Genomic DNA, 24775 nt, shown 5'->3' on the forward strand with positions numbered 1-24775 from the left:
TCACAGGGCAAGGATTGGGGTTAACATCATCGAGGGTTCGTACGAGCGCTCATTCCCATTGATTGCCCCATGAGCTGCTGATCATCACCTGATGAGTGTGAGCGCCTGTTCAGCAGGAGATCGCATCATTTATGCACCTCGTGAAGTCACCGTGTGCAGGTAGCCCTGTGTACATAGAAACGCGCAGGCGGCAGACAAACGGACGCTGCAGGAAATGCTCGTCCCCCATCCAGAGGAGATGATTGCTGCTCCCCTCTGCTTAACCATTGGAAGAGTAATTGCCCCTCAATCGTCCCGATGCCATTCAAAGGGCATTGAAAGTAGATCAGTACCCGCTTTAAAAAGACGTCCTCCCTGCTGCCATCCATTAACTGGAAGCTCCAGTGTTATAGAAGTAATTAGAGGCAGCGGTAACGTCCGATCCTGTGTGCAGGAATTTTCTTTGCTTTGGGAGGAATGTCGCAGTTTGGTCACATGACAAGACAACGCTATAGATGATGTTGGGCTCACGCGTTTATAACACTAGATTGGTGGGACGCAGGGAAGCCAGAGGTGGTAGGCTGAAGTATACTGTGACAACTGTATTACCCAGGATCTGAGGGGACTCCAATCCCAGACGCTTGAAATGTTTTCTAGTTGTCCTCAGGATAGGTCGTCAGATTAGTGGGGGTACAACTGCTGGACCCCCCACTCCCCCAATAGAGCAGTTTGAAAGGCATGCAGCCTAACGAGCACAGTGCTGTACATCGCACTGCAGCTGTGCTTGGTATTGCATCTCTGCTCCATTCTCTTGAATGGGACTGAGCTGCACCTAGGCCTTGTGATCGATGAATGTGACATCACTGGCCTTGGCCCTTTAAACAGCTGATCAGAAGGGGTGCCAAGAGTCAGACCCCCACTGATCTGATATTGGTGACCTATCCGAAGGATAAAATATGAGTATTTTACTTCAGGAAAACCCCTTTAACTCCTTAGATACTGTGGTCAATTGTGACTGTGACATGTAAGTGCTTACACGGAGAGAAGGGCTCCCTCCACCTTGCATAGACCCCAGCCATTGCAGACTGCTTATGGGAGCTAGAAGCCTAATGAAGGATCCTGGGCCGGCCATCATCTAACGCCTATTAAGGCCTGTTACGCAGGCAGGCGTAATACAGAAGTATTACTGCGTATTATACAAGCAGTGGATCTCCTATATGATATATGTGCCCTAATGGGGGATGAAAAATAAAAATGTTGAAAAAAAATACTGAAAATATCGCCGCATCTGTAGTGATGACCCAAATGGCATTTAAAAAAATAAATAAAATTCATCCCACCTACCAAAAAAAAAAAATCGATCAAAAAGTCATACGCTATTTTTTTTGCCCTATAAGATGCACCTCTGTTTACTAAAATTCAAGGAAAGAGTTACTTTGTAACAATCAACTCAATTACCTAATAAATCACTGCGAAAAAATAGAACATGTCCTATTATTGTCCGCATTACGGACAAGGATAGGACTGTTCTATTAGGGGCCGGCTGTTCTGTTCCGCAATATACAGAATGCACACGGATGTCATACGTATTTTTTGCGGACAGCAAAATACATACGGTTGTGTGCATGAGCCCTTAACCCTTTAGTGACCAGCCTGGTTTGGGCCTTACTGACCAAGCGTTTTTCTTTCTTTTTTTCATCGTTGCATTCCAAGAGCTATGTACAAACATAATCCAAAGAAAACACTTGTGGTCCAGCTTCCCATAAAAACTTGCAGCTTTATTAATAACAATAAAAAACTGTTAGCCAAACACGAATCGCCTACAAGATCTACGATTTCTACATGTTTCGGACTCCACAATCTCGGTCCTTACTCGTGACATACAAAAAAGTGAATGTTCACCTCTCTTTAAAGGGGGTTTTCCCATCTCAGACAATAGGGGCATATATCGCTGGGATATGCCCCCATTGTCTGATAGGTGCTAGGACCCGCACCTACAATGAGAACGGAGCCGGGAAATGAATGGAGGGTGCACTGCGCATGTGCAGCCGCCCTACATTCATTTCTATGGGGTAGCCGAAAATAGCCGAGTGCTGTCTCGGCTATTGCTGTCTGCTCCATAGAAATGAATAGGAGCATGGGCTGCACATGCGCGGTGCGCTCCCCTTCACTTCTATGGGAGCAGCATTTGGTGGTGGACGGACCCCAGGAAATCTGGAGTCCTCCAACTACAGCGCTCCCCGCTTCGTTCTCGTTGTAGCGATATGCCCCTATTGTCTGAGATGGGAGTACCCCTTTAAACATGAAGTGCACCAGGTAATCAAAAAGGGGAGGAGAACTAATCAGACACCAAAAACCAACACCCAATGCATTAAAAAAGAAATTACAACATGTATATAATACTGAAAAAATAGTTAAATTTTAATATTGTAAAATCAGCTCGTGTTTTCTGTTCAGACCTGTGAGAAAGCAACTTCCCAATTCAAACATCCAATGTGCCTCACGGCTGAGGAGTTTTTGTTTGTGATCTTCTCCTCTAATGGGAAGAGTAACCCTTTCCACTCCCGGAACTGAAAACGCTCTTGTATCTCCTTTGTGCACAGTGGCAAAGTGAAAGCTAGCTGCAGAGTTTCATAATATGGTGTATCTGATACATGTTTGCGGATTCTGCTTTTTATTTGTTTTGTAGGGCAGCCTACATATTGTAGAAGACAATCTCTGCGGGTGATTAAATGGCCTCATCTGTTACAGTTCAGATATTGTTATATGGGGTCATTCTTGCCATTCACAGTAGATGTCACATTTTGACACGATGACGTGTATTTACAGGAGATACATCTGTTACTACCACATTTGTAGCTCCCTCTATAGGGGCTGATTTTTTTTGTCCTATGGTTGTGGCTCTGAGGGCCACACATTTAACCCCCTCATTGACTCTCCCTTTCCACTCCTGGTCAAAGTTTAATACAGGGAGATGTGGCTGTATGATATTACAAATCTCTGTGTATTCCTTACTGTAACCTGTCATAAGTTGCTGGCTTACCTTTTTTATCTTTTTTTATTTTCCTATCTGAAACTGCCTTTTGGGGAAATATTCATTTTTTTTGGTCTAAAGAGGGAGACCATTTTTTGGCCTCCTATAGACAGTGTAGCATAATTTCTCATAAGCAATCTGCTAATGTTATTATCTGCTTCCCTCATAAATGCAGTACTATCCGAATAGTTGCGTCTTTTTGCAACATTTCGCCCCTTATGTTCCTTGTCACATGAGGTGGGTAACATCAAGTCGCTAAAAGGGTAGTATTGCCAGCCGTCTCTTTTCTATGGGTTGATGTTGACATTACTGAATTGGCAGCATCACCATATAAATGTAGGTCCAGAAATACTACAGATTTCGGATCATGATGGATGCTAAATTTGATTGTATCTATCCTCTCGTTAAAGTATTCACCTAAGGCCTATTGCACACGACCGTATGGCTTCTTCAGTGTTTTGCGATCCGTTTTTCACGGATCCGTTGTTCCGTTTTTTGTTTCCGTTGTGTTTCCGTTTCTGTTCCGTTTTTCCGTTCCGTTTTTCCGTAGGGCATATACAGTATACAGTAATTACATAGATAAAATTGGGCTGGGCATAACATTTTCAATAGATGGTTCAGCAAAAAACGGAACGGAAAAGGAAGACATACGGATGCATTTCCGTATGTGTTCCGTTTTTTTGCGGACCCATTGACTTGAATGGAGCCACGGACTGTGATTTGCGGGCAATAATAGGACATGTTCTATGTTAAAACGGAACGGAAAAACGGAAATACGGAAACGGAATGCATACGGAGTACATTCCGTTTTTTTTGCGGAACCATTGAAATGAATGGTTCCGTATACGGACCGTATACGGAACGCAAAAAACGGCCAGTAAACGGGAAAAAAAAAACGTCCGTGTGCAGGAGGCCTAAAGGGGTTGTCCGGGTCCAGAGCTGAACTCGGACATACCTCCATTTTCACCCCGGCAGCCCCCCTGACTTGCGCATCGGAGCAGCATTCTCCGATGCTCTCCTTTGCCCTGTGTTAAATCGCGCAGGGCAAAGGCATTTTCAGGAGTTCCAGTGACGAACCGGGCTCTCCATGGGGCTGCCAGGAAGCCCGGTGACGTCACCGGCATTGATGGGCGAGCTTTAGCGCTGCCCTAGCCATTTTACTGGCTAGGGCAGCGCTAAAGCCCGCCCATCTGAGCCGGTGACGTTGCCGAACACACTGCCGGGCGGAAGCTTCCGCCCGGCAGTGTGTTAATTTAAACAAATGAGCCCGTGTCCTGTGCGATCTAGCGCATGGCAAAGGAGAGCATCGGAGCATGAGATGCTACGATGTTAGGCTCAGGGGGGCTGCCTGGGTGAAAATATGGGTATGTCCGGGTTCAGCTCTGAACCCGGACAACCCCTTTTAAAGCTGGAATGTCCGCCACATCGCCGACCCATATAACCCATATAACCATGGATCGTCTATGAGTAGCGTCATAAAATATTAGCTATGGAGGGCAAAAATTTCACCCCCATAGAAATTCCTGCCAGCTGCAAATAATACTTCCCATTAAACATGAAAAAATGATGCTTCAGTAAAAATGGAGTAAGGCTGGGTTCACACCTGAGCGTATTCGATAAGCGCTTTTTACGGGCGTTTTTGATGCGTATTTTGGGGCGTTTTTGTCTTTTGGAAACGTGCGTTTGTGTGATTAATCCAATGAAAAACTGCTACAATACGCGCGACAATACGCCCCAAAGAAGCTCCTGTACTTCTTGAGGCGTAGGGCGTTTTACAGCGCGTTCGTACGCGCTGTAAAACGCTCAGGTGTGAACCCAGCCTAACCTTGCACGTATAATCTTGGAGCTGTGTGGTATAATCGCTATAAGAAACTAAAAACCCCTGTAAAGCCTGTATTGCTAATTGATGGTGAATAGTGGTGTCGCTGTATACCACATCTGCTGTTATCCATTCATAATTAGCATTCCACTCTAAACTGTCGCACGTGAATCTATCAAATATCCAGGAATCAGCGATACCAAAGGCTGCAGGAGAGAATCCACCGACTCTGATAACTTCTCAGAGTAAGAACCAATACCCGCAACTATTGGGGGTGGAAACTCTCCTGTATGCATCTTGGGTAAAGCATGAAAGATAGAAACGATGGGATGTTCCACATCTACTGGTATATATTCCATTTCTTTTTGGCTCAAAATACCCATGGCGAAACCACACTGCCCCAAATCCTGCAATTATTTCTGCTAGAGGGAGAGAGGATTGCTCTTCAGTAGGGAGTCAGTTGCTGAATCTCCCAACATTTTCAAAATGTGTGATTCATACACACAACTATCCATTAGAGCAACTGCTCCACCCTTAATTACTACATCCGGACCCGATCTCTTTATTAATTCATTTAGTGCATTGTGTTCATCCGTGGATATGTCGAAACCATTCTTATGTGGAATTGTGCACCCCACCCTCTCCCTTCTCAGTAATATATAACGCACTTCCATCTTTTTCCACTAGATCCTGGAAACGATCCAGAGCAGGAGATCTCCATTGTAATGGATAAAAATCACTGATGTTTTAAAAACTTTTGCTGTATTTTGTTTGTGAGTCTCATCCTGCTCTTGGCACATTTCCTGCAGAGAAGTCATTTGTAATAATTCCCTGAACACGAAGTAAGAAATAGATGGATCTGAACTATGCGGTGTACGGACATCCAAAACATTACCATTCGTGGTCTGATAATGTCTTTTAAAGTCAGAGTTCGTGCTCGTCTGTTGACATCTATAATTGTTCGATATAGATCAAAATGACATGTTGGAGCAAACGACAGTCCCCTTTTTAATACATCCTCTTGTGACAAAATGGCAGACGATAAATGTATCACTTGGAGATCATTTATCCCTGCTTGTGGCGAGAGGGATATCGCCGTCCTCCTGCGGTCTGCGGTTTTTGTCATTGGTTTCCTTCCCGTTGCACCTCCTTCCGTTTGTATACATGCGGTATTCACACTGACATTAGTAAGAGAATTGTCCATTTCTGGTGCTGAATCAGATGACTCAATCTCAGTTGAGCTAAAGGAAACCTTAGCTGAACGCTTTCTCCTAGAACGGGCTGTTTTTCTTAAAATTGAGCCCCAGCCTCTGACCAGGAATAAACCGCATTTGATTTATAGTCGATGGGATCTCTGTTGTATCTTGTTTAAAGGGATTCTGTCACCTCGTTTTCGGTTATAGAGATGCGGACATGCACGGCTAGATCGCCGCAATATACCCGTCCTATAGGGCTGTGTGCGTTTATTTTGTTTAAAAAAAGATTTTAGAGATATGTAAATGAGCCTTGTAAGGTGCCCAAGGGGCTGCACTAACTTTCCTGCTGCCCAGCCATGCCCCCCTGTGAAGGAGCCCAGCACCGCCTGCGTCCTCCGAATCTCCTCCTTTCGTCACAGTTAGATTGCCGTAATCTCACGATGCGCAGTGCCGGTATAGTGTTCCTTCCCTGTGCTGGCATTAGCCTCAGGGAAGGAACTGCGCATGCGCGAGCTCGCGGCAATCTAACTGTGATGAAAGGAGGAGATTCGGAGGACGCAGGCGGTGCAGTGCTCCTTCACAGGGGGGCATGGCTGGGCACCAGGAAAGTTAGTGCAGCCCCTTGGGCACCTTACAAGGCTCATTTACATATCTCTAAAATCTTTTTTTAAACAAAATAAACGCACACAGCCCTATAGGACGGGTATATTGCGGCGATCTAGCCGTGCATGTCCGCATCTCTATAACCGAAAACGAGGTGACAGAATCCCTTTAAACAAGATACAACAGAGATCCCATCGACTATAAATCAAATGTGGTCCAGGCTGTTTAGAGGAAAGCCACGGCTCTCATGTGAGAGCCGGGTCCCTGCTGCTTGGGGCGACCCGTTAGACTTTTCTACGGCGGCCGAGCCTAAGGCCCCATAGTGACCACCATAAAAAGGCATATGGGTGATCACTTAGGGGTTAAGCTAATTATCAACTTTAATCTGTTTAACCCCATCCACTCTACCCTTAGAATTTAATTCTATTACCCGTTAATAAATCTTAATCAATTTTTTCTATATACACATTTCTTTTGTTAACCATTTTATACTTTGATAGTGTCCTCTATTATTATTATTATTATTATTTATTATTATTATTATGCTACCAATCATCTACAGTTTTTTTTTTTTTTTGCTTTGCTGTTACTAGATTACTATATTTTATAGCTATCATCTTAGGGCTCTTTCACACCTGCGTTCTTGTCTTCCGGCATAGAGTTCTGTCGTCGGGGCTCTATGCCGGAAGAATCCTGATCAGGATTATCCTAATGCATTCTGAATGGAGTGAAATCCGTTCAGGATGCATCAGGATGTCTTCAGTTCCGGAACGGAACGTTTTTTGGCCGGAGAAAATACCGCAGCATGCTGCGCTTTTTGCTCCGGCCAAAAATCCTGAACACTTGCCGCAAGGCCGGATCCGGAATTAATGCCCATTGAAAGGCATTGATCCGGATCCGGCCTTAAGCTAAACGTCGTTTCGGCGCATTGCCGGATCCGACGTTTAGCTTTTTCTGAATGGTTACCATGGCTGCCGGGACGCTAAAGTCCTGGCAGCCATAGTAAAGTGTAGTGGGGAGCGGGGGAGCAGCATACTTACCGTCCGTGCGGCTCCCCGGGCGCTCCAGAGTGACGTCAGGGCGCCCCAAGCGCATGGATCACGTGATCGCATGGCACGTCATCCATGCGCATGGGGCGCTCTGACGTCATTCTGGAACGCCCCGGGAGCCGCACGGACTGTAAGTATACCGCTCCCCGCTCATACTATGGCAACCAGGACTTTAATAGCGTCCTGGCTGCCATAGTAACACTGAAAGCATTTTGAAGACGGCTCCGTCTTCAAATGCTTTCAGTACACTTGCGTTTTTCTGGATCCGGCGTGTAATTCCGGCAAGTGGAGAACACGCCGGATCCGGACAACGCAAGTGTGAAAGAGGCCTTACCTATTAATATTAGTTTCTCTCTATAGTTACACTACCTTTGAATAATAATAAACAATTACCAATAACCTAGAACAGACAGACCATAACACAAAGGCTGTAGGCCAACAACCTATCCATCAGACGGGTACAGTCGGCATACCTTACCATGGCAGCCTGGTGCACAATGAGACATGTAAGACCAGCTCTCTATCCAGAGGGACCTCAGAGCCAGTGAGCCTTAATTTTGCTTGATTTAGGCTAGTTTCACACTAGCGTTTTAGTTTTCCGGTATTCCATCATAGGGGCTCAATACCGGAACAGAACGCTTCCATTCATTATCAATGGGGACAAAACTGAACGGCATGCTCCACAATGTGTTCTGTTTAGTTGCGTTCCCATACTGGAGAGCAAACTGCAACAGGTTGTATTTTGCTTTCCGTTCTGGGATCCAGCATGAACCCCAATGCAAGTCAATGGGGGACGGATCCGTTTTCTCTGACACAATAGAAGTGATTGTGGTCGTATTATCAGTAACAGAAGCGTTTTTGCTGAACCCTGCCGGATCCAGCAAAAACGCTGGTGTGAAAGTAGCCTTAAGCTTGGTGGCTGGGGGGACCTGCGCGCCCGTCTCAATATCATTAGGGTGACAGAAATTAAACTCTTTTGGATGGCAGCTAACTCTTCTCTCACTGCCTAGGAGGGCTGCAGAAAAGTCTTCAGTTTTCTAATTGTCCTAACATTACATTCAATAACCTCTCTATACTGTTTTGCCACGTGAACTCATTTGCATAAACTCGGGCATATGGGAAAGGCATGCAAATTGATGTTTCAGCTGAAAAAACAGGCAGATTCTGCTAAATGAGAAAAAAAAAATCAGGGCATTATATATTATCAGAAAAATTAAGTTATGGCTTTTTTGGAAGGCGGGTAATAAAAAATAAAAATAAAATCACCATGTTCTAAAAACCAAAATAGGCAGAGTTAATGTCTTTTTTGTGTCTCTTCCGTCTCTAATCTCTTTTCTTCTCTGTCATTTTCTTTCAGTTTGTTGAGTACTGCTCAAAATGGACTCCGGAGCACCCGGAGGTGATCTCCTTTCTTCAGGGAAGATACGTTAAGGCCAATCCCTCCTATCTCTCCTCTGTTGAATTCCGAAACACCCTGGGCCGCTGCCTCTCCCGAGTGCAAACCAAGCGATCGAAGATCTTTGTTTACATAAATGAACTGTGCACGGCCCTTAAGGCGAATTCACAGAAACGTAAGGTCAGCCTTCAGACACAAGCCATCCAGCCCGCTGCCACAGAGAAAGCAGACACGCCCAAAGAGAGTGATGCGGAAGCAGAGGATGCGCCAGCAAAGAAAATCGGCTCCAAGCGTCAGATTCGCTACCTGGAGAACCTCCTTAGGACATACTCTCAGGAGATAAATAAGCTCCAGGAGAAAGAGCTGAGTCTGGAGGACCTTGAAGATGAGGACTCCACCTACATCCAGGAGTCCAGGCTCAAACGCAAATTGCTGCGCATATTTGACAAACTTTGTGAGCTAAAAGACTGCTCTAGCTTTACCGGCCGGGTTATAGAGCAGAGAATACTCTACAGGGGTACCCGTTATCCGGAAATCAACCGCCGCCTGGAAAAGTTCATCAATAGTACCCGAGACCTCTTTCCCGATTATGGGGACATCCTCCGACTGGTTGAGCGGGCGAATGATAAGCATAGCTTAGGACTGTCACGCAAGCAGATGCAAAGCATGTCCCAAGATGCCTTTAGGGAACTTGGTAACAAGCTCCAAGACAGGAGACATTTGGATATGATTTATAACTTTGGCTGCCACCTGACTGACCCCTATAAAAGTGGTGAGTGGCAATCTACGGCCGAGCACAATGCTGTGTGCTTGGGCGTAAAATATTTGGTTGTTTCCTCTTGGAGGTCTCGCTCACTTGCTCTTTACCATCTTGTCTTTTTCAGGCTGAAATTATTTATTTTTTAAACCATTTGTAAATTGTATGTGGCTTGCACATATTTAAAAATACCATGTTTCCCACACCATAAGACGCACCTAGGTTTAAAGGAGACTTTTTTTGGGGGGTAGGGGGGCAGGTGCGTCTTATGGTGCAGGAAATGCAGCAACTGCCTCATATCTGTGTTTGAGAAGGCCCACCACTCGTGTGTGAGCCGCAGTGCTTATCCCCTTGGCCAGTGACATCACGACCATCTGTCACGTGGCCTGGGCAGAGCTCAGCCTCATTTAAGTCATCGGTTAGAAATAGTCGGGTAACCCCTTTAAAGTACCAGATAACTGATTCAGTGGGGTCATTCTGGCATGTCACTGCTGTACTATGACAGTTCCGTACGCCTCATGAAATGGAACGTGTCACATGACTTCTGAGGAGGTCTGCCCTCTGAGACTTTCCTCCCGATCACTAGACGGAGAACGCCAGCAGTCTTCAGGGTTTCTGCTCTTTGGCCTTTACAGTATTTTTCAATTCAGGTAAGGCTACTTTTACATTAGCGTTTTTTGCAGATCCGTCATGGATCTGCAAAAACGCTTCCGTTGTTACATAGTTAAATATTTAATACGGTTGAAAAAAAGACATACGTCTGTCAAGTTCAACCAAGGGATAGGTGAGGACGCGAATCCCAGAAGGAAGTGAGACTCAGATTTCTACACCTTTTCATAAGCATTAATGTTGTTTAGGCTACTTTCACACTGGCGTTTCTGGGTCCGCTTGTGAGATCCGTTTCAGGGCTCAAACGGATCAGTTCGGCCCCAATGCATTCTGAATGGATAAGGATCCGTTCAGAATGCTTCTATTTGGCTGCGTTTGGTCTCCGTTGCGTTTTTTTTTGACCGTCGCTAAAATACAGCTTGCAGCGTTTTGGTGACTGACGATGCAGAGCCAAACGGATCCGTCCTGACTTGCAATGTAAGTCAATGGGGACGGATCTGTTTTTCATTGACACAATATGGTGCAATTGAAAACAGATCCGTCCCCCATTGATTTTCAATGTAAGTCAAGATGGATCCATTTTGATTTTAGACTTTTTTTTATTTTTTTTATGAATAATGCATACAGATCCATTATGAACAGATACAAGCGTTTGCATTATCGGTGCAGATCCGTCTGCAGATACCAGATGCATCCGCACCGAACGCAAGTGTGAAAGTAGCCTTACTTTCAAGAATTCATCTAAACCCTTTTTGAAACCGTCCACTGTTCCTGCTGCGACCACGTCCTGAGGTAGTCTATTCCACAGATTCACAGTTCTCACAGTAAAGAAGCTTTGACGCCTCTGGAGACTGAACTTTTCCTTCTCCAGTCGGAGGCAGTGCCCCCTTGTTTTTTGAGCGTATTTTACATGGAACAGCTTTTCTCCGTATTTTTTGTACGGCCCATTTATATACTTGTACAGGGTAATCATGTTCCCTCTTAGACGTCTCTTCTCCAGACTAAATAAATTCAATTCTTTTAATCTTTCTTCATAACTCAGACCCTCCAGGCCCCTTATCAGTTTAGTCGCTCTCCTCTGTACTTTTTCCAGCTCCAGGGCGTCCTTTCTATGGACTGGTGCCCAGAACTGAACTGCATATTCCAGATGAGGCCGCACCAACACTTTAAAGTGGTAATATTACATCCCTGCCCCGCGAGTCCATGCCTCGTTTAATACATGACAATATCCTGGTGGCCTTAGAAGCAGCTGATTGGCATTGTATGCTGTTATTTAATCTACCATCCACAAGGACACCCAAATCCTTCTCTATAAGTGACTCTCCCAGTGCTACATCACCAGGACATATGAAGCACTGAGATTATTACTACCAAGATGCAGAACTTTACATTTATCCACATTAAACTCCATTTGCTAAGTTGATGCCCAATCACTCAGAGCGTCCAAGTCAGACTGTAGTTTGTGGACATCTTCCATAGAACGTACAGTTCTACACAGCTTAGTGTCATCTGCAAAAATAGAAATGGTGCTATTACTCCCGTCCTCAATATCATTAATAAATAAATGAAATAGAGGACCCAGCACTGAACCTTGGGGTCACCACTTATAACCTGGGACCATTCTGAATAGGAATCATTGACCACAACTCTCTGGACACGGTCCTTCAGCCAGTTTTCAGTCCAATTACAAACTATACTTTCCAAGCCAATAGACCTTACTTTACCTATTAAGCGTCTATGAGGGACAGTATCAAAAGCCTTTGCAAAATCCAGAAACACTACATCCATAGCCGCCCCTCTGTCCAGGCTACTACTTACCTCACTACATCCACAGCCGCCCCTCTGTCTAGGCTACTACTTACCTCACTACATCCACAGCCACCCCTCTGTCCAGACTACTACTCACCTCACTACATCCACAGCCGCCCCTCTGTCCAGACTACTACTCACCTCACTACATCCACAGCCACCCCTCTGTCCAGACTACTACTCACCTCACTACATCCACAGCCGCCCCTCTGTCCAGGCTACTACTTACCTCACTACATCCACAGCCGCACCTCTGTCTAGGCTGCTACTTACCTCACTACATCCATAGCCGCCCCTCTGTCCAGGCTACTACTCACCTCACTACATCCACAGCCGCCCCTCTGTCTAGGCTACTACTTACCTCACTACATCCACAGCCACCCCTCTGTCCAGACTACTACTTACCTCACTACATCCACAGCTGCCCCTCTGTCCAGACTACTACTCACCTCACTACATCCACAGCCGCCCCTCTGTCCAGGCTACTACTTACCTCACTACATCCACAGCCACCCCTCTGTCCAGACTGCTACTACTTACCTCACTACATCCACTGCCGCCCCTCTGTCCAGGCTACTACTCACCTCACTACATCCACAGCCGCCCCTCTGTCCAGACTACTACTTACCTCACTACATCCACAGCCGCCCCTCTGTCCAGGCTACTACTCACCTCACTACATCCACAGCCGCCCCTCTGTCCAGGCTACTACTCACCTCACTACATCCACAGCCGCCCCTCTGTCCAGACTACTACTTACCTCACTACATCCACAGCTGCCCCTCTGTCCAGACTACTACTCACCTCACTACATCCACTGCCGCCCCTCTGTCCAGGCTACTACTTACCACCTCATAAAAACAAATCGGGTTAGTCTGACAACTTCTGTCCTTGGTAAACCCATGTTGGTTATCACTTATAATATTATTTATAGTCACATACTCCTGTATATAGTCCCTTAAGATTCCCTCAAACATTTTTCCCACAACAGAAGTTAAACTAACTGGTCTATAATTACCTGTGGAGAACCTTGATCCTTTTTTTGAATATGGGCACCAGGTTTGCATTGCGCCAATCACTTGGCACTGTACCAGTCCCTAGAGAATCCTTACAAATTATAAACGGGCACAGCAATGACTGAACGGAGCTCTTTAAGCACTCTTGGGTGTAATCCATCTGGACGCAGAGCCTTATTTATCCTATTTAACTTCTCTCGGACCATGTCTACAGTTAGCCAATTGAGTATATCACTGGATGTACTAACAGCCCCGGCGCCACAGATATCAGCTCCTTTCTCTTCTTTTGTATACACAGAGCTAATAACCCTGTTTAGTAACTCTGCCTTTTCCTTATCTTCAGTGTATTATGTCTTCTATAGCCAAGACGGATCCGTCATGAACACCATTGAAAGTCAATGGGGACGGATCAGTTTTCTATTGTGTCAGAGAAAACTGATCCGTCCCCATTGACTTGCATTGTGTCAGGACAGATCCTTCTTGCTCCACACCACATCGCGGACGGAAAAACGCTTCTTGCAGCGTTATTCTGTCTGCGATGGGAGCGGAACGGAATGCATTTTGGTGTACTCCGTTTCGTTCAGTTCAGTTTTGTCCCCATTGACAATGAATGGGGACAAAACTGAAGCGTTTTCTTCCGTTATTGAGATCCTATGACTGATCTCAATAGCGGAATTGAAAACGCTAGTGTGAAAGTAGCCTTACATGTATTGTTGAGCGAATCCTAGATCCGAAGTCGATTTCTTCAAAACGTTGTTTTAATGCTGTACAGAGACGAGTCTCCATACAGCATTAAAATGTATGGGCTCCAGTGAGGCAAAGTGAGTTATTCCAAAAGTCTCGCGGGACTTCGGTCAACAACTTCGGGATTTGATTTTTCGACTTTAAAACCATTTTAAAACATGGATCCAAAGTCTGCTTTCGGTACTGACTGGTACCCCGGTATCAAAGCAGACTTCAGATCCTTGTTTTAAAGGGATTCTGTCACCTGGATTTTAGCTACCGAGATTTTCACATCACTACATCAGTCTCCACGATTTAGAGACCCATCTCCGTACAGCAGTAAAATGAAGTTTTGAACAAATGGACTTGGGATCTAGAATCTGAAGGTTGATTCGCTTGACACTAGTTACAGGGAATCTGTCACCGGCGACCTTCCTGTCTAATTCACATCGCTATGATTCACCTGAATAAAAATCTATTTTTCTTTTGTTAATCCGAGGCTCGGTTCCTGAGTTACGATACTTTTTCTAAATATGCAAATTAGGCCTTTGGTGCAATGGGACGTCTCCATTGCTGCTGTTGCACCCAAAGGCCTAATTTGCACATTTAGAAAAAGCATCATAACTTGGGAACCGAGCCTCGGATCAACAAAAGAAAAAACACATAATTTTAATCAGGTGAACGACCGCGATGTGCAAACAGCTGGATAGGGAGGTCGCTGGTGACGGGTTCCCTTTAAGTAGCTGGTAAACCCAGTGACTGCTTGTAAAGGAAGTGAAGCTGGTGTCCCAGAATGAGAAGTTATTGCTCCTCCGCAGGATAAGTGTTTGGTTGGTGGTGTTTGACCACTGGGAACCCCGACAGATAGGGGTCCTGTCACTGTGTCCCACGTTTAAATGGCGCACTGGTTGAGCTTGTGCTTGGCTGGTTCATTCAACCTCTATGGGTCTACCGGAGGTAGCCGAGCTCTATACGTCACCATCTTCGGCAGTTCCATAGGCTTTAAATGGAGCAGCACTCCAAATAGGGGACATTCTTGTGATCGCTGGTGGTCCCAGCAGTCGTACACCAGCACTAATATGTGGATAGATGAGCAGACTGTGGTTTTCTTTGCGACAACTTAGCTTGGCAGCCAGAGCAGAATGCAGACTGCTGTCAGTATGTGTCTGTTTTAAGCTACTTTCACACTAGCGTTTCTATTTTCCGGTATTAAGTTCCATCATAGGGTCTCAATACCGGAGAAAAACGCTTCCGTTTTTGTCCCCATTCATTGTCAATGGGGACAAAACTTAACTGAACAGAACTGAGTGCTCCAAAATGCATTCCGTTCCGTTCTCATACCGGAGAGCAGCGTGCCGCTGTTTTCTTTCGGTCATAGGATGCTGAGCAAAACGGATCCGTCTCCCATTGACTTGAGTTCATGACGGATCCGTCTTGGCTATATTAAAGATAATACAACCGGATCCATTCTTAACGGATGCAGACGGCTGTATAATCAGTAACGGAAGCGCTTTTGCTGAACCCTGCCGGATCCAGCAAAGACGCTAGTGTGAAAGAAGCCTTACGCCACCTGCACACAGGTGTGGCTGTCTTGCAGAAATTTCCGGGCAGATTTCTAGGCAGTACTATGCATGCACTAAAACCGCATGTGTTAATTGAGCATTTTTGTGCAGATGTGTTGGAGGTTTGCCAAAGATTTCACCCTTTCGTTAAAAAGTGTGAAATCCACACAAAATAAGCGGACAAAGAACTGACAGGCTGTGAAAATCCACACGGCAGGTCAGTTTCCGATGGAACGAACAAGCAAAGTGTACATGAGATTTGGGAAATATCATACACTCTGCTAATACTGTATTACGCTGCGTTTTTCCATGCGTAATCTGCAAAGTGTGCAGGTAGCCTCAGGCCTCATTCACTTGATGGGTCCGCAATCTGGAGCTGCGGTGCGAAACGGAGGCACGGAAGCACTACGGAGTGTTCTATTTTTTTTTACAGTGCATACGGATCACGGACCCATTCAAGCTGAATGGGTCTCGATCCGTCCCGGCCGTCGCACAAATGCTGCCTGTGCATTGGGGACCGCAAATTGCTGTCCCCAAGGCACGGAACGGCCGTGTGCATGAGACCTTAGGCAGCATTTAGCCCCCCGTGGGGCTTTCTGGCAGGGTTATATGGTTGAATACCGAAAAACCGTATTGAGATGTATACTGTGATAGAGTCCAAGCCTCCATCTTAGAACTCTGACCTGTTTCCATCCCTTTCTGTCTTTTTCTGTCTCATTAACACTTAATACATGTAAACTTTCTTGCAGTTAATGATCCTGCTCAGCAAGACACAAGTTTGTCGCGGCGTCTGCGTGAAAACCGTAACACGGCAATGTCTCGCCTGGATGATGTGATCAAAAAGTATGCACAATTGCAGGATGACGACGAGGACAGTTACAGGAAGAAAACGAGAAGGGTATGTGACCTGTTTAACCCAAGCCTGATAGGAGCGTTAAAATAAAATAAACTTTATTGGTATTACTGGTTTAAAACTTACGGATGTGTTGCCCCAAATTTCACTTGTGTAAAAAAACAGGCTTCAAGAGGAGCGGACACTGTGCGGCTTGATGGAGCAATAAATCACCATGCAACCAAAAGTATGTCGGAGCTCACTGACACACGGCTCCGACCCTCCTCTGTGTGAAGGCCAGCTCACAGGAGCCACTGGTATGCCTTCAGACAATTATCCCAGAGAATTGAACTAGTAACCTCCCTAGGATTCGCAACTAGAAGTCTCAATGTTGCTTAAAGTCTGGCATCTAGTATGGCCAGTACCGTGGATCTATCCCAGGTTTTAGGATGAGATCAAATACACGCGGCTCAACGCGTTTCTGTGCTCTTATTGTCAGGAGACCTTGTTCGCATAATGTCCCTGCCTGAAAGTAACTAGCGCCGATACTTTCACCAGAGTATCAGTTACTTTCAGGCAGGGATAATATGCGAAACAGTTCAACAGTTCAGATGTATTGTGCTGCATTGAAACGGGGATCAGACCCTGTAATGTTGAAGTCCCATAGCAGGACAAATAATAAAGTGGGAAAAAAAAGTTAATAAAATAAAAGTTTTACAAAAAGAATTAAGTTTCAAGAAAAAAAAAAAAGCGTTTTTTTACCCCAAAATAAAGTAAAAACAATTTTGGAAAAAATAGGGAAAAAAATAAAAGTAGACATATTAGGTATCGCTGCATCTGTATCGACCAGCTCTATAAAAATATCACATGACCTAACCCCTCAGGTGAACAAGCAATTTTTTGTGTCGCCTTACATTACTAAAAGCAATACCAAGCAATCAAAAAGGCGTATGCCCGACAAAATAGTACCAATCTAACAGTCACCTCATCCCGCAAAAAATGAGCCCCTACCTAAGACAATCGCCCAAAAAACTATGGCTCAGAATATGGAGACAATAAAAAATTTAATTTTATTTATTTTTTGTTTTAAAAATGCTGTTGTGTAAAACTTGAGTAAATAAAAAAGTAGACATATTGGGTATCGCTGCGTCTGTATCGACCGGCTCTATAAAAATATTACATGACCTAACCCGTCAGGTGAATACCGTAAAAAAATATATAAAAACGGTGCAAAAAAAGCAATTTCTCGCCCAATTTCCTTGGGGTACACAGAAGACCTTGGGTATAGCTCATCTCCCTAGGAGGCGTGACACTAAGTGAAGACTGTTAAGCCCCTCCTCCACAGCTATACCCTCAGGCTGGAGAGAGAGAGACTGTCAGTTTTTGCTTAGTGTCCAAGGAGGCAAGACACTCCCTGCTCTGCAGGGCTGTTTTCTCCTTGTTTAAATTTAGATTTTTACTTTTTTCTTTTCTTTTTGTTCCAGATCATCAGGTCAACAGAGACGCACTAGACCTCTCTGTTCTCCCGGGGTTGAGCTGCGCCAGTGCCGGTCACCCGCACTGCTGCCTCCCCCACAGAAGGCAAGGTGGATCAGGGCAGCCCAGCTCCCCTACATCCCGCCAGCGCAAGGGTCGCCCGCACGCCAAGTCCCTCTTCCAGCGTCCTGCCACTACGGTGCCAGTAGCTGAAGGGGCGACCCTGCTGGAACAGACAGAGGGTGAAGACGGCTATGGTGAGAGAGTGGCTTCTCCAGCCCTATGTCCCCCACCCCCCCATTCTGGTCTCCTGCGTGCCTGACCCCCATACTGGGCCTCTGGACCCTTCACCTGCTGGATCTATGCTGGCCCCTGGGGTGCCGCAGAGCGGTAATCTGCTCCCTGCCCCCCCCCCCCCCCTTTTCCTGGCCTCCATAGGACATGCAGGTCTCCCCACCACTAGTTGCAGAATGCTGCTGCCGCGTTTGCCTGCCTTCTCCCCTATCAGCACAGGCACCTGGTCTCAGGGTCCCCCCCCATCTACTTACCGGAGTGCTGCTCAGGGCCTGGGGCTCGTTCCTGACGGCAGCGGAGTAAAGCCTCGCCTCCGGCCGTTATTGATATTCCGGTGCGGCCGGGCGCCGCAAAAATTTTGGCCCAGGCTTTGCGACCTGCTAGGCCGCCATTCCGGGCCCCTGACTCCTCCGGTCGGCGGGGTGGGCTCCCGCGGCCGGCATTGGGATTGACCTCCTATGCTTCAATAGGCCCCGGCCGACCGTCGGTGCCGGTCGGCGGATCTCCGCAAATTTTGGCCCAGGCTTCGCGGCCTGCTGGGCCGCAATTCCGACCGGCCCGCGGGGTGGGCACCCGCGGCCGGTTTGATGCGTCACTCCGCCTCAGGTGCCGGCGGTACATAATACTGTGCGGGCCGGGCGCCGCAAAAATTTAGACCCCGGCTTCACGGCCTACTAGGCCGCAAAATTCCGGCCTCTGTTGGAGGGGGTGGGAACTTCTCCAGGGGCGAATTCTTCCCGCCTGGGGGTTCCTCCGCCTCCAGGGGATCGCAGCGCTGCCCTCCAGGCCGGGTCCCTGTTAACCCTTTGGGAACAGGCCGGCTCCCAATGGGCCTGTATGGTTGGCCCCCCCTTTTTCCTGTCTCTCGCCGGCTCTGTTGGAGAGAACCTGTGCCCCTATATGGTGGCTCCCCTTTAGCCTCAGAGAGGCTGTGTTTATATATAAATAAATAGATAACAGATTTCTTGTGGGCTGCTCAGGACGCTGCAGCCTCATCTCAGTAGTGCTGCATGTCTGCATGCCCTCTTTCCACAGGCGGCATGGTGTTGCGCTCCCAGCCTGCATCGCTGCTAGGGCATTTCCCCTTTTAGGCGGTTTCTTGCCCTCTTCCAGGATACGGCGCTGGCCAAGTGCATGCGGCCGTTCCGTAGGCAGCATTCATCATCTCTCCAGTTATGGTGCCTGCCATGTGCATCCCCCCCCCCCCCCCCCCCCCCCTCCTAGGCGGGATACTGCACTCCCCCTGGCTGCCGGCTGGCCATGTGCATGACCCCCTTCTTAGGCGGAACGCTGCACTCTCACTGGATTCGCTGCCGGCCATGTGCGTGACCCCCTTCCATGGGCGGAACGCAGCACTCTGACTGGATTCGCTGCCGGACTTGTGCGTGACCCCCTTCCATGGGCGGAACGCAGCACTCTCACTGGATTCGCTGTCGGCCATGTGCGTGACCCCCTTCCATAGGCGGAACGCTACACTCTCACTGGATTCACTGCCGGCCATGTGCGTGACCCCCTTCCATGGGCGGAACGCAGCACTCTCACTGGATTCGCTGTCGGCCTTGTGCGTGACCCCCTTCCATGGGCGGAACGCAGCACTCTCACTGGATTCGCTGTCGGCCATGTGCGTGACCCCCTTCCATGGGCGGAACGCAGCACTCTCACTGGATTCGCTGCCGGCCTTGTGCGTGACCCTCTTCCATGGGCGGAACGCAGCACTCTCACTGGATTCGCTGTCGGCCATGTGCGTGACCCCCTTCTCTAGGCGGAACACAGCACTCACTGGATTCGCTGTCGGCCATGTGCGTGACCCCCTTCTCTAGGCGGAACGCTACACTCTCACTGGATTCACTGCCGGCCATGTGCGTGACCCCCTTCCATGGGCGGAACGCAGCACTCTCACTGGATTCGCTGTCGGCCATGTGCGTGACCCCCTTCTCTAGGCGGAATGCTACACTCACTGGATCTGTTACCGATCATGTGCATAACCCCCCTTTTTAGGCGGAATACTGCACTCTCACCGGATACGGTACTGGCCATGTGCACGACCCCCTTCCATAGGCGGAATGCTGTACTCTCACTGATGTACTATGATGTACTTATGTACTATGTTATGTACTATGTTACTATGCTGCACTCACTGGTTTCGCTGCCGGCCATAGGCATGACCCCCTTCCATAGGTGGTATGCTGCACTCTCATTGGATTCGCTGCTGGCCTTGGGTATGCCTCCTTCCCTCAGGCGGCATACATACACTCCCTCTGTCTGTGGTTGTTTTCCCGCAGGTACGTTGCTGGCCATGTGCATGAACCCCATACATGGCGGGGTGCTTGCACTCTCGCTGGACCCGTTGTCGGCCATATGCATGACCCCTATTCCGTGGGCGGTGTACGCACTCTCGCTGGATTCGCTGCCAGCCAGGGGCATGCCTCCTTTCCTCAGGCGACATACACACATTCTCACTGTCTGTGTTTGTCTCTCACCAGTACGTTGCTGGCCATGTGTATGACTCCCATACATGGCGGGTGTACGCCCTCTCCTTGGATGAGATGCTGGCCATGTGCATTACTCCCCCCCCCCCCCCCCCCCCCTTTTCTGGGCGGCATGCTACACTCTCATCGGATACGTTGCTGGCCATGAGCATGGCCCTCTAACATGGGTGGAACGCTTGCACTCCCATTTGATACAGTGCTGGCCTTGTGCGTGACCACCCCTCATTCCATGGGCAGAATTTGACACGCTCATGAGATTCATGGCTGTCCTTGTATGTACTGTACTTGTACATGTCCCCCTTCATTGGCAGAGTAGTTGCACTCTCGAAAAGTTCAGTGTTGGGTGTATTATTGCACAATCACTTAATGCTAGGATAACCCTGTGCATGTCCCCCTTTCACTAGGTGGACCTCCTGCGTTCCTGCTGGATTATATGGTATGTCCTGCTTCTCTGAATTAGGTACGGCCTTAGGCATCACTCCCTTTTGGGACGGGCTTTTGCACTCTTGCCGACTGCAGTTTGCCAGGTACATTTTCCCCCTTTCGGGGCGGACTGCTTGCGTTCTGTCGCATGCCATACTAGGCTTGTGCATAACTCCCTTTCAGGTTTCACTTTGCAATTCCGTACATGCTGTGGCACTCTGTGACTGGCCCTTTTCGCTGAGTAACCTTTTTGCAGTGAGCGGACGTTCTTGTGCGTTGTTTGGGCCGTGTATGCCTTCTCCTCCTGTAGGTGGGTTGGCCTTCTCACTGCTTACGGGGCTGCTCGCACGTATGCCTCACCTCCTTCCTGCGACATACTTTTTCTTGGGATACAATGCTTGCCGCAAGCCTTGCACTCGTCTCTGAGTTCATTCTGTCCACCTGACCCGGACGGGCTCTACTTGCTCTCTGCTGCACCGAGCTGGGTGGTACTCATTCATTTAGTTGGCCCTTCATCCCAGGGAGTGTTCGTGGTTCCTAGATGCGTGCCCATTCGTCCTTCCGCGGCATTGCTTCCCTGCGCTAGTGGTCACATGGTCGAGAGTGCTGTTGTCTGCAGCGCCCCTCGAATTCTTCGTTGGCTCTGGCGGGACTGCGGTTCCCTTGCCTACTGCAATTTCCTCCTCTTCGGACGCAGTGTGGTATGAGTCCTTCCTCTTGGCGCCTCTACGCTTCAGTCTGATCTGCTACCAGGTTCGGCCACTCTTCTCGGGAAGGTCACCCAACTTCTCTTGGGTGCTCGATTACCCAGGTCCGGAGGACCTCCACCTTGGGTTCTTCAGGGTATTCGCCTTCGGCGAGACGGTGAACCGGGCGTCTCACAGTGTAGCGGGGTTCTGCTATTGAGCTGTCCTATGGCTTCCCTGTTGCCCACTCCTCCTTTCGGTTTGAGGGTGTTATGCCGGCCTCTGTCTCGACTACCTTATCTTGCCGGCTCTGCTTGGCTCTCGCTCGGTACAGATCTCTCCGATGTGGCTTCTGCCCCGCCAGGTTTCAGAGGCTGTTCCTTCACTGTCCTCCCTTCTGGGGAGAGCATGGTTGTTCATGTGGATGGTTCCGGTGTTCCTTTTGGCCCCATACTGTCCCCCTTGTTTACATTGACCGTATTAGCTGTGTGCCTATTTGCCGAGTCTACCGCGTTCTGTCCTCCCGCTGGGTACAGATTGCGTTTTTTCCATTCTAGACAAGGGTCCTGCTGTAGACTTACCTTCTCGGTAACTTGGGGGGACTACCTTTCGGTCCAGATTGTCCTTTGATCTCCCACACCGGGACTGTAGACCGTGGCTACATCAGCATGGACTTTAGCCTGTCTTGTCCTGGCATCTGGCGGATGCTGGGCGGACCCTTTGGTTCCTTTCAGTCTGTCCTTCTGCTCCCCCACTCGGGTGGATACGGGACAACGTTGCTCGGGCGCTGACAGGACCAGTTTTGTCGACCCTTCTGCCCGTATTACTGGTCTGCGCCTGATCACATTAGGTTTTCGCCCGCTTGCCAGGCGACTCCAGCGGGCTCGCTACTGTTCGCTCCTGGCTGTGTTTCGTCCAGGATCTGTCGTAGGACTTAGGGTTTTTTGTCTGGGGTTCTGTGGGAAGCTGTGCATTCCCCACTCTGACTTTCTCTCCCCATGGTTCTGTCTTTTTCCAGTCCGGCCTGGACCTGGGACTGGGACTCCTTTACTTGAGGTGTCAAGTGTCGGCGCTGTTCTTTCTCTTCCAGCGTTCCCCGCCCCTCTGGGCCTGTCAAGACCTTCTTCCTCGGAGTGGCTCTTTGGTTTCTCTGTACTGTCCTCCGGTACCGCCCTGGGAACTACAGGCTGAGCTCTCGGCGCTCCAATCTTTTCCTTGGAGCTGTTACAGAAGTTCTCTCTACCCCTTCTGTCCTGTACGGTTGTGTTTCCGTAGCAGTTGTTGTCTCTGACGGGTGCCTGAGTGGCGGCCCTTCTTGTTTTGAGCCTTCTGCCGTTTCCCAGGACATGGCTGTTATACATCCCGTTTCTTCCTTCCTTCCTTTTGAAGGTGGTGTTTGCCTTTCGCTTCAACACTTCACCGTTTTGGACGTTGTTTGGGCCTTGCCGTTTTTTACTTGAAGATCTCCGACTCTTGTCGACGTTCGCTCTCTTTGGGTTCCAGGAGGTCCGCGCATAGGGTTGACGGACTCCAGGGTGGTTTTCCTCCGCTTTATCAGATTGGCTATTGCTCAGGTTACCGCACCAAGGCCAGGATTCTGTCTTTGGTGTCACCGTTCATTTCACCAGAGCGGTCGGTGCTTCCTGGGCCGGAAGCATTGGGCTTCGGCCATGCATTTGGGCAAGGTGGCCACAGGTCTTCCTTGCACGCCTTACCGAGTTCTACAGGGTGCATACTCTGGCTACGGCGGATGCTGCCTTGGCCCGCCTGGGTCTGCAGGCGGCGGTTCCTTGATGCCTTCGGGTGCTTCGCCTTGGTGCTGTGGTCCCTCCCCTTTTGGACTGCTTTTGAACGTCCCAAGGTCTACTGTGTCCCCCAAGGAAATTGGGCGAGAAAACGAGATTTTTGTATAACTTACCAGTAAAATCTCTCTCGCTCTTTCCTTGGGGGACACAGCACCCACCCATTCATTGTTTTTCTCTACACTGTTTCCGAGTTTGTTACCCGTTGGGTAGTTGGCTTGTTGGTTCCTTGTTGGACTTTGCCTTTTCTCACTACTTGGACACGCAACTGGCTGCCTCTCTCTCCAGGCTGAGGGTATAGCTGATGGAGGAGGGGCTTAACAGTCTTCACTCAGTGTCACGCCTCCTATGGAGATGAGCTATACCCAAGGTCTTCTGTGTCCCCCAAGGAAAGAGCGAGAAAGAGATTTTACTGGTAAGTTATACAAAAATCTCGTTTTGTCACCTTACATCACAAAAAGTGTAATAGCAAGCAATCAGTCATATGCACCCTATAATAGTACCAATCAAACCGTCATCCTATCCCGAAAAAAATTAGCCCCTACATAATAGTCGCCTCAAAAATTTATAAAACTATGGCTTTCAGAATGTGGAGACCCAAAAAAAATTACTTTTTATTTTTTATTCTTTATGTAAAACTGAAACAAACAACCAAATAAAGTAGTCATATTTGGTATTGTCGCGTCCGTAATAACCTGCTCTATAAAAATACCACATGATCTAACCTGTCAGATGAATGTTGTAAATAACAAAAAATAAAAACGGTGCCAAAACAGCTATTTTGTTACCTTGCCTCACAAAAAGTGTAATATAGAGCAACCAAAAATCATATGTACCCTAAAATAGTACCAACAAAACTGGCACCTTATCCTGTAGTTTACAAAATGGGGTCTTTTTTTTTTTTGGTAGTTTCTACTCTAGGGGTGCCTCAGGGGGTCTTCAAATGTGACATGGCAGCTTAAAATTATCCCAGTGAAATCTGCTTTCCAAAAAAACATATGGCGTTCCTTTCCTTCTGCGCCCCACCGTGTGCCCGTACAGCAGTTTACGGCCACATATGGGGTGTTTTATGTAAACTACAGAATCAGGGCAATAAATATTGTGTTTTGTTTGGCTGTTAACCCTTGCTTTGTAACTGGAAAAAATTGATTAAAGTGGAAAATCTGCCAAAAAAGTGAAATTCTGAAATTTCATCTATTTTCCATTAATTCTTGTGGAACA

General features: G+C 47.8%; 1 protein-coding gene and 1 long non-coding RNA gene across 5 annotated transcripts in view; one reads left to right on the plus strand and one right to left on the minus strand.

The window, feature by feature from the left end:
• Window positions 1–24775, plus strand: part of DAXX (death domain associated protein) — a 37402-nt gene that overhangs the window by 4204 nt on the left and 8423 nt on the right. For all 4 annotated transcript variants that reach the window (XM_040442610.1, XM_040442606.1, XM_040442607.1 and 1 more), the window contains exons 3-4: window positions 9038–9848; window positions 16302–16450. In XM_040442610.1, the coding sequence (XP_040298544.1) occupies window positions 9038–9848; window positions 16302–16450 (960 nt within the window). The remainder of the gene's footprint in view (window positions 1–9037; window positions 9849–16301; window positions 16451–24775) is intronic.
• LOC121009475 lies at window positions 344–23420 on the minus strand. The gene is made up of 4 exons (XR_005780766.1): window positions 23166–23420; window positions 12099–12104; window positions 2533–2549; window positions 344–354 (listed from the first exon to the last, which is right to left on the minus strand). It is a non-coding gene; the product is annotated as an uncharacterized LOC121009475 (long non-coding RNA).

This window comes from Bufo bufo, chromosome 8 (assembly GCF_905171765.1).
Source record: "Bufo bufo chromosome 8, aBufBuf1.1, whole genome shotgun sequence".
In the NCBI taxonomy this organism is placed as follows: domain Eukaryota; kingdom Metazoa; phylum Chordata; class Amphibia; order Anura; family Bufonidae; genus Bufo; species Bufo bufo.